General features: G+C 29.5%; 3 protein-coding genes across 3 annotated transcripts in view; 1 reads left to right on the top strand and 2 right to left on the bottom strand.

Moving 5' to 3' along the window:
* The window catches only part of MKS88_003754 (signal recognition particle subunit SRP68), a gene marked incomplete at both ends in the record, with an annotated part of 2,238 nt that extends 278 nt beyond the window's left edge, over nucleotides 1-1,960 (bottom strand). The window contains one exon of the mRNA XM_067216875.1: nucleotides 1-1,960. This exon is cut by the window's left edge and continues 278 nt beyond it. Coding sequence (XP_067072566.1) covers nucleotides 1-1,960 — 1,960 coding nt within the window.
* A 2,000-nt stretch (nucleotides 1,961-3,960) lies between these two features.
* MKS88_003753 (uncharacterized protein) lies at nucleotides 3,961-5,240 on the top strand (the record flags this gene model as incomplete). The annotated part of the gene is made up of 4 exons (XM_067216874.1): nucleotides 3,961-4,189; nucleotides 4,360-4,492; nucleotides 4,908-5,009; nucleotides 5,222-5,240. 4 exons carry the CDS (start codon nucleotides 3,961-3,963, stop codon nucleotides 5,238-5,240), a joined length of 483 nt encoding a protein of 160 aa, XP_067072565.1.
* A 464-nt stretch (nucleotides 5,241-5,704) lies between these two features.
* Nucleotides 5,705-10,612, bottom strand: MKS88_003752 (uncharacterized protein; the record flags this gene model as incomplete). The annotated part of the gene is made up of 1 exon (XM_067216873.1): nucleotides 5,705-10,612. One exon carries the CDS (start codon nucleotides 10,610-10,612, stop codon nucleotides 5,705-5,707), a length of 4,908 nt encoding a protein of 1,635 aa, XP_067072564.1.
* Nucleotides 10,613-11,043: the final 431 nt, after the last annotated feature.

Below are 11,043 nucleotides of genomic sequence, written 5' to 3'. Positions count from 1 at the left end.
TATTAAAAAGTACGGATACACGAAATAGGGAGTTATTATATATTTGCATACTGTTAAGTTTAATATATATATAATTTCTAGTTTTAATTAAATCAAATAATACATGGGCTTCTGCATTTTTATTATTCATAGCATAATAACAAGCTAGACATAAAGACTTAACATTTTTTATTATTTGAAATATATTAATAAAACTGTCATTATTTTCTAAATTTTTTAATTCTTCAATATTTTGTTTTAGTATATCAGCATATCTAATAATATTTGTATGTAGTTCTGGCATTTCATCTACAATATCCTTTAACGTCTTTTTATTAACAAATGAAATATTTTTTGAACCACTCTTTGTGTATACATGATAAAAATTTTTCATCAATACTAGGAGTATCCTTTCTGTATCTATATATAATTTTTGTGAAAGTAAATAATTTTCTAGTTCTGTCCATATTTTTTCCATCAGTCTGTCATCATTTGATAATTTATTATTTTCATTAGTTGATTTAATTAACTGTTCATGTACTACTGACAAGCATTCGAAATATTTCCCAAAAATACTTCTATACTCATTTATAGTAAAATTTATATCCAATTCTTTTAAAAATTTGAAAAGTGGAAAATTATCGTCTCTAGTAATATCTTTTATGTTAACGTCTACATTTAATGTTGTGAACTCCTCATCTTGCACGACGCTTTTCAAACCTTCCAAAATATTTTTTATTCTTAATACACTCGCAATGCTACTTCCACTATTATTACTACTTCTGTTAGAACTACTATTATGTTCACAATCCTTTATTTCAAATATACTACATTTTAATTTAATTGTTATTACATTGTCGATACAGTGAATTTCCAGCTTTGAGCCACAAGTAGTTGTGTCCTCACTCATTTTTATTTCTGTAATGTTATTTACTTCTTCAGCTAAGTTTTCATCCTGCCTTTTTTCATTAAAATTGCTTGATTTATTTTTTTTTAAATTATATGTACATATACGTTCATATGAGTTAACAGTTGATATAAAATAATCAAATATTTGTTCTATCCTTTTTTCCTCTTCAATAAGTACGTTGCTCTTTATCATCAACTCGTTTTTTTCCATTCCATCAAAGGTGTGTTTAATACTACGTTCTACTACTTTACTTTTACTATTTTCGTTTGTACTAATTTGGTTAACTCCACCCCCTCCTCCAATATTTCCAATCCCATCAGTTATACCCACTTCTTCGTTTCTTTCCTTGTTAATATTTGTAAACATGTTAAGCGTAATTCGCTTTATTAACTTTATAAGTTTTGTAAACTCTTCCACTTTTAAAATGCACTCTTCATACTTTTTCATTTCTAGAAGGTAAGATATTTCAATATATGTTTGATAACATTTTACTTGCAATTCTGTATTTGCATCAACCGAGTTTTTATTTACAAGTGTACCTAAAAATTTGACTTTATCTAAAGCTCTTCTTATTCGTCTTATATACCTGTATTTAGATCTATATGGAATCTTTAATTCGTTTACATGTGTCTTTATTTGTATATATCTACATCTACAAGCTTCAACATCTAACAGTAACAATTCAAAATATTTCTCATCCTCTATATCTGTTTCGTATACCTTAGTTAAATATTTATTTTCTATTTTTTTCACTTTACATAAAACCTTTTTTTTTAATTTTGCTCTCCTTTTCTTAACAAACAACAAAAATCTTTCTATTTCTTCATCATACAAACCGTACTTCTTATATATATGCCTTAGATATGAAAAAATATCAAAACATACTTTATCTTTTGTCAGCCTTTTCATCATTTTTTCTTTACTCCTTACTTTCCCCTCCCTTTTCCCATCCTCACTAGGTGTAACAGTGCACACAGATTCTATCACTTCGTTTAGGCTTACTCCACCATGTGGCATTACCTCACCATTTTCTTTAATTTTATCATTCGAAACGTTCTCCACAGATTCCATTCCGCGTTATCACATGGATATGTATCTATATATATTTATACATATACATCATATGTACATGCATGTATATGCATTATGTTGTACGCACACACATATACGTTACATGTACATATATACATATAAACACGTATGTTACACGTACATACATACACACATGTATGTTACACGTACAAACATACACACACGTATGTTACATGTACTTACATACATACACGTATGTTAAGCGTACATACATGTATGTTATAAGTTCATATGCTATGGGACAATAAAAATATTTGAGACATAAAAGAAAAAAATCTACTAAATTGTTCTTATGCATACGTACGTACGTAGGAATGCATGTACGTGTAAGAATGTACGTACATATACAAGTATATACTACTTCCCACACAAGTACACCGTATATTCAGTTGTTCTGTATTGTTATCATTCAAATCCTTTAAAGGTTAAAAGTTTAACTGTCGAAAAAATATTTTTTTCATACATATATATTTTTTTAAATGATTATATTTTAAAAAGGGAGAAAGATGCACAGAACAAAGGTAAAAAAAAGGAGGAAGGATAAAAGATCATAAAATTGTTAAACTAAGAAATTATGATATTACGAAATTATGATATTACGAAATTATGATTATATAAAATTCTGATATTATGAAATTTTCAAAATTTTAAAATAAAATGGAAAGCCGTACATAATTTATGCATGGAGTTAGTTCAAGCATGGACATTTAGAGGGCCTTTTTTTTTTTTTTTTTTCCATTTCAATTAAGCTACCATAACGCAGAATAGTATAAGAACATATAAGGATGTTTAATATATAAGCTTAAATAATATATAAGCTTAAATAATATATAAGCTTAAATAATATATAAGCATAAATAATATATAAGCATAAATAATATATAAGCATAAATAATATATAAGCATAAATAATATATAAGCATAAATAATATATAAGCATAAATAATATATAAGCATAAATAATATATATGCGTAAATAATATATATGCATAAATAATATGTAATCATATATAATATATAATCGTATATAATGAATGCACCAAGAAATGGCGAACTAGTACATCATCTCTTTTTTCTAATTATAAAAAAAGAAGCCCACAATGAAGAGGTTAATTTATTTTAGAATAACTTCCCTTCTTTAGTACTCACGAGCATTAAGAAGGGTAGAGAAGAGTTCATAAAAGTTAAACCGTTAAAAGGTTAAGTAATAATATTTTTGCCCTTGCATTGTGTAGGTATACAGTATATATTTTATAAATATTCATGCATGTACTAAAGTATTTAAATGCATGTTTAAGCGCCTATTTAGGTGCCTTTTTGAGTATATTTAAGTACGTAATTAGGTATATATACAAATGCATCATACGTAATATATGAACATATAACTTCGCGAAAAAAAAAAGGCAAAAATAAGGACATAACTATCTTAAGCATAACGAATAAAATAATGCCGTCGAAAAAAATGGAAGGAAATATAGACTCATAGAAACCTGCACAAAGTTAAATATATATATATTTTTTTTTTTTTTTTTTCTTTTATTATATTACATTACTTTATATCACTTCATATCACTTTATATCACTTCATATCACTTTATATCACTTCATATCACTTCATATCACTTCGTATCGCTTCACATCATGCCACATTTTTAAAATATAAAAGTGCAATTACACAAAATGATTGTTAGGTCTAAATTTCAGCCAAGCAGAAAACGAAATTTTCCCCTTATCACGCATTAGAAGTTTCCTGATCGTTTTATATGTAGAACGTTATTGTGTTATAACGTGTGTGTAGCATATACGTTTGCACAATTGTACTTATATATATATATATATATATGTATGTATGTACATCCCTATTCATGTTTTTCTATCTCTCTTCTCCCAACTCTTTTTATGCTGAACAGTTTACCTACTTTGTTTACAACTAAAAATTATGCTTCTCCAACTAGGAATTTCACCTTGTTAATAAAAACATGAGCAGCAATGTACTATTTTTTTATTTAAGCATAATTAGTTATCTATTTGTAGCTTCCTTATGCTACCAAATAATTTATGTAGATTCATATGAGGAGGATCAAGCATACGAAATAAAGGAGATCGATTCCTGCTCCTGGCGATACTTCTGTCATAAGGAGTTTAACTACTGCGAGCAAGGGTGTAGTTCAAAGAAGAAATTGACAAGAGGGTATAACCTGTTAAACAGTAAGCGGAAAGACTAAAACAAAACTAAAAAAAAATACAAACAATAAAAAAAAATTGTCAATAAATTGGTCCACAAAGGGGCAAATAAAAGAAGATGCAAAAATAAGTTAAAAATAAAATAAATTCTTATTAAACACAACTGGATCACTAATACCCCACCACTCTTACAGCAAGCGATTTAAAAAAGCAGTGTTTTGTCAACATCGAGTGCGAGCATTATGATATTTATTTTGATTCAGAAGACACTGTGTATTTTAATTTTTTTTCCAAAATTTTCTTTCGTATTAACACGGACTTCACCTTGTATGTGCATTTGCGTAAAAGGTAAAGAAGAAGAGAGGAAAAACTTGAAATCTAGATGGGTAAAAAATTAAGGGGTACCCTTTTTTACCTTTTTGCAAAAATGCATGTGAGGGTACACGGGTGTGTGTGTACGTTTGGGAATACATATACGTGTGTACGTTTGGGATTACATACACGTGTGTACGTTTGGGATTACATACACGTGTGTACGTTTGGGAATACATATACGTGTGCACGTTTGGGATTACATACACGTGTGTACATTTGTGAGTACATACACGTGTGTACGTTTGTGAGTACATATACGTGTATATATTTAATTGCATGTCTAATCGCATGTTTAAGCATATGTGTATACGCCTACCTGCACACACTTATGCGAGTTACACATACGAACAATTTTCCAATTTCGAAGGACTGCAAACTCAAGGAAAAAAGAACTAAGTAACTCAAATGAAGAAACAAGTCATTGGGACAAAAAAAATAAAATGGTTGTCCTTATTGAAAAGATAATTCAGTACAGACATTTTATATCGAAAAATTTTAAAAAAAGTTTGATAAAATTATTAATATTTTTAATTCTGATTCATATGATATTTTGTTATCTCTATGTCTATACATATTTACATCAAAAAAAATATGATGAAAGTATGTAAAGTGATTACTGTAAACTTCTCTCTTAAAATAGACAAAAAGGGGCATCGCCGCGTTGCGACTCCCTAATCCCAGTTTTGCTTCTCCCGTTTGATACTTCATAAACAAAAAAACAAAAATAAACAGAAACAAAGTAAAATGTAATATAGCATAATATAGTTTAATACAGTACAGTATAGCATAATGTAAAGTAATACATTGTAATATGACAAAACTAAAAGGAAAATTGTAAATGTAAAAAAATTAAATGAAATAAAAACAAAAAAAGGGAAAAGTATGTATTCTATGTAGTGCAGTTAACCAGGAGAGTGAAATTTTTTTTTTTTTTTTTTTATTCAATTTTTTATTCAATTTTTTATTCAATTTTTTATTCAATTTTTTATTCTATTTTTTATTCAATTTTTTATTCAATTTTTTATTCTATTTTTTATTCAATTTCATGTTTCATCTTTAATCCTTACTTTATCCATACATTATCAATTATTATTCCATTTCCATTTTCCTTTTTATTACCCTTTGACGCCTCAATAAGCCGTAAAGGAAAATATTTTCATTAGGCTAAAAGTTATTTACGCTACTACTAACTAACTTGCATTGTCTACTGGTATAATTATTGTCAAACTTTAGAGCATCGATGTTTCGCTCTTCCTTCTCATTAGAATATGCATCTTGTTCGAGTAACATATGCTTAGAACTAGCTATGTCATTATTAATTACATTAAAGGAACTGTTTTTTCCATTCATAGAATAATTCTTTTTGTTTATGTTACTATGCCTACTATGGCTCTTGAGAGCATTTTTTGTGATATCCTTGATTTCATGATTATCCACCATGTTATTATCTAATAAGCCATCTCTTTCGTTGTAATAGTAATAATCCATATTTGTTATATTATGTCCAGATATATGTGCTAGATCAGTGTTTATGTTTCTATTAATATGATACAGACTCGATGAGATAGGATCATCAAAAAACGTAGAATTTGCATTTTCGTTTTCATGCATATCATTCCGTAATACAATATCGTGATTGTTACTGTTATTATGGCTATTATTGTAATTGTTATTATATTTAGCATATTCGTATATACGTTTTAATTTATTCCTTGCTTCATTTGTACATCCATTGTACAGCTTGTTGAGTCTATCCCCATGGTTTTCCTTACCATCCCTCATTTCATCGTTCAACATGTTAGTTCTATTTTGTCCGTTCCTACACCTAAGACTGGTATGATGATCTAATTTCTTTTTTGTATTTATTAGCCTTTCCATATTGGTAAGTGCCAAGCTGCTATTGCCTTCATCACACCCTTTTTCATTATATAAGTTGTAATTAATATCTTGATCTTCATTAATTAATTCTGTCATTTCGTTATAATTATTATAGTTTTTGTAACCGCTACATTGTGGAGTAAGGGTATTACCAAATTCTCTAATTCCCCTTGAGTTAATATTATAATCAAAATTAAATTCTTTATTCTTTGTTTCTTCTTGTGCCAATCCATTTGGTGGCCTGTCCCCTCTTCGGCCATGTTGCTCGTATCCATACTGATTATATTCATTCTGATTATATTCATTCTGATTATATTCATGCTGATTATATTCATGCTGATTATATTCATGCTGATTATATTCATGCTGATTATATTCATATGCGTTATGTTCTTCATCGTTATGCTCATATTTATCACGCTCGTACTCCTCACGCTCATACCGCCTATTCTTGTACTCCTGCCCATCCGCGTATTTACATCGTCGGTAAAGTTCATCGCCCACCTCCCTGCATTGATGTTGATCCCAAGAAGTATCATCATAATTGTTATTGCTAATACATACGTAGCTCTGTGCGAGGGATCCATGTGTGGGGGAATTATCATTATAATGATTATGACTAACGTGATAATCTCTGTTATTTGAGAAGATTACATTTTCATGGCTCAAAAAATTTGGAATATTTTCCTTCTCTTTCTCATTTTCTACCTCTTTTTCGTCCTCGTTCTCTTCCTCTTTTTCGTCCTCGTTTTCTTCCTCTTTTTCGTCCTTTTTTTCCTGCCCCTTTTCTCCCTCCGTTTCTTTCATTTTTTCCTCTCCCAGACAGGCATATTCCTCGTCGTACTCTTTAACTAACTCATTGTAACTGTTCAGCGCGTTAATGTAATAATCTTGAAACTGCTTCTTTTGATAGTCTCTTGTGTAGAATATATTTCTCTTTTTGTCGTAACACTGTGAGATCCATTTTATATCCCGACTGTTTTTAATTGCATTATAAAGATATAAAGATTGCTTCTGTGCATAGTTCAAAATGAAAAGGTCGTTATCGTTCACCTCGTTTGCGTGCCTGTCTTTTGGTTGTGCTACTTCTCGCCCACACAATCCTCCCCCTTCAATCCATGCTGTATTAGAGGATTGCCTTTCTTTGTTAATATTATTATTTGACTTCCACTTGGAATTCTCCTTTGACTTGATTCCTAATTTAGACTTCTCCTCTTTTATCTCCCGGGTGCATACACTCCCACCGCATACCTCCCCACCGATTACTCCCTGAAATCGAAAGATGAACGGCTTATCATAGTTGAACAAGTTGGAACCTCCCTCCTGTTTCCCCCTATTAGACGTATATAAAAATGTGAAATAATTTTTTTTTTTATTTTCGTCGCTTATTTGGACAGATTTAAGATAATTTTGAAAGAGGGCATATGTCCCCTCTGTGTTTATGTTTAACAGAGAGCACAAATGAATGCATATACTTTCAGTTATAGCTAGAAAGTGTAATATAAATTTTAATTTTAAAAAATTATTTTTCTCTATAAAAGAAAAGTAATGAACATCTTGTATTAGTGGAAGGATATTCAAAGGAAAGAAATCAATGACACTTTTTACAGCAATAAAACTGTTGGAAATAAAATTAAATACACTACTTGCTTGTTCAATATTTCTACAATTATTATGAATACTACAAAGGAATATATTCTCTTTACTAAAAAAGAATTCGAAATGTGAATTGTTAATTAAGTAGCGTCCTTTTTCTTCTAATTTTACAATTTTTATTTTATCAACTAGATTAAACTCATTCATAATTTTACCAATTTCTCTGTCTACTTCATCATTATACAAACTAACGTATGTAGGCTTAAATGTATCATTCGATTTGTGCTCGCTCGACATGATTTTTTTGTACAAATCATGTACCACTCCGTTTTCATCACCACCACTATGACTGCGGTAGCGACTAAGGCTCTGAATACCATCAGGAGTACCACCACCAGGGTAGTAATGAATCCCATGCACACATTTCTTTATCGAAATGTACATATGCTTTTCACCCATCGAAATGATGTCTTTACTTTCAATTAAATATATCGTTTCTGGTAACAATCTTTCCTTTTCATATATTTCCTTATATTTAGACGTTATTAAAATTAATCTTTTATTTATGATCTCTTCCTTAATATTGGCTAGAGGTATGAATACGTAGTAGCACTTTAATATAGAAGACTCCACTTCTTTTTTTCTATCCCCTGTTTCCTGTGCCTCATTGTAGAAATTGCTCACATTTTTTTTTTTCATTCTATAATCAATTATTTTGTTATATTTATTACCGTCCATTTTAATGTATTTTTCCCCTTTAGATTTGGTTTCATAATTTCCATCCTTACCTTCTTTGCCCTTTTCTTCAACTTCAATTCCTTCATCTATTTCACTCCCTTCACGTTCCCCTAACGTCTTTATTTGTATTGTCAACATTTCGTTGGAACACTTGTACGGTAATACCACGTTTTCTATTCTCATACCAGGTATTTTTAGTTGAACATCCGGGATGCTTACATTAATTTCGATTATCTTTTCTATATTCTTAATCTTATTTATAGTAAGTATTATGTTTGATCGGTATTTATATTTTTCCGTTAGAGGGGATATATCGAACACGTTCTTATCATTCACCTGAACGGCAATGATTTTTCCGTCTTTTTCGTCTTTTCTGCAACTTCCATCTTTTTCTCTTTTTCCATCTTTTTCTCTTTTTCCATCTTTTTCGCTTTTCCCTTCTGATGGCCGCTTCTTTTCTAGCCCCTGCTTATCATCATAATCGCACATCTTCATATCCCTTTGATTGTATAAGTAGTCAAAAATTATGTTTGCATATTCGACTTTATCCGGATAGTCCATATGGTTGATTTGTTCAGGCTTTTTACTCAGCCCATAGGATAAATAATTTTTTTTTTTTAAATTTAAATTGTTTTCCCCCTTTAATTCGTCATTATAAGGATAAGAAGTCGTATCATGATCATACCTTTCTAATAGTTTACTTTCGTATAATGAAAGATCCTTATCAATATTTATGCTGTCATGTTTGTTTTCAAATACTCCATTTGATCTGTAAGGAGAAGTGTTTTCCCCTATATGCGTACTACTACTTTTACTAACGTGGGGATATTCCTTTTTCTTACTTCCATCCCTACTGAAATAGACATTATTATTATTAATTTCTTCTTTCCCCTTCCTTCTGAATATATCTTTGTCTATATTATATTTTTTTCCACTGTCGTGTTCATGTATTGTATTTCCGTCTTCTAATTTATTCTTTTCCTTACGTAGATGCATTTCATGGGTACTACTAAAATTTTTATGTGTGTCATATATTTTGGTGTACATAGATTCCACATCTTCATTTTCTTGTTCTATATAAACATCGATAAAATCGTTTATAGTACCTTTAAAGGAGTTGTAAATGTTTTCTAGTATGTATGAGTTTTTCTTTCCTAAGTTTTTTTTTATTATTTTCACTATGCTATTTTTATCTTTTATAACATTCTCTATATTTTCTCCTGCATTTGTACATAATTTTTTGAAATCACCTGAATAGTCACCAACATGAATATCTGTAAGTTTGTCATTGAAAAACTCGTTAATGTTGTTGTTACATAAAAACAGTTTGTCCAAATTAAACGATTTATAAGCATCTTTTGTCATGCTGAAAAATATTGACATTTTACTTTTACCTCCCGCTTCTTCTTTTATAAGGGGGTTCTCTTTCTCTTTATGAGCGAGGTGTACTTCTATATCGTCTTCCTCGGTTTCCTTTGTTGGGGGAACTCCAAGATTTTCAAAATTTTCTTCGTCATTATCGCTATTTCTGTCATTATCGCTATTTCTGTCATTATCGCTATTTCTGTCATTATCGCTATTTTTGTCATAATTGCTATTTTTGTCATTTTGACTGTTTTCAACATATTTACCTTTTCTTTCATTTTTACCGTTTTCCTCACTGACCCTTGGGCCACTTGACAGGGAATTCATACTTCCGGTACAGCTTCCCACATTCGTTGTCCTTTTAATTTTGTTAAACATTTCGCCATTTTTTGCATTCAGTTTTGCATTCATATTTCCTACGTTCTTTATTTTCAACTCGCCTTCTAGGCATGAACTTTTTACTCTCTTAAAGTCTATTTTGTCAACCCAGTTCATAATTATTTTGACTCTTTTTTAAACAAATATGGTAAAATAAACAATAACTGAAAAAATGTATTGTAATAAATATGGTATTATATTATCAGTATAAGGGAATTGAGGAAACATCCAAGAAAAAAAAAAGAAAAAAGAAAAAATCTAACACAGGCATATTTGTATATATATATATATATATATATATATATACATGTGTCTTTACATTTGGCGCATTTTTTTGCTGTCTTTGTAAGCATGGGTACATTATTAACGTTTTCCTTTTCAATATCAATTGAAAAAAAAAAAAAAAAAAAAAAATTAACAGGCGAAAAAGGAAATAAATCATATATGAATTGTTGATTTAACAAATGGAGTACATGAATAGTAAAATGCACAAAAAACCAAAACTTGTTATAGAGCACAAAAGTATGTACAATTCTTAAAATTTAATC

The sequence above is a fragment of the Plasmodium brasilianum genome, chromosome 11 (assembly GCF_023973825.1).
Source record: "Plasmodium brasilianum strain Bolivian I chromosome 11, whole genome shotgun sequence".
NCBI classification, from domain to species: Eukaryota; Apicomplexa; class Aconoidasida; order Haemosporida; family Plasmodiidae; genus Plasmodium; species Plasmodium brasilianum.
This window is presented reverse-complemented; position numbering and strand designations above follow the sequence as displayed.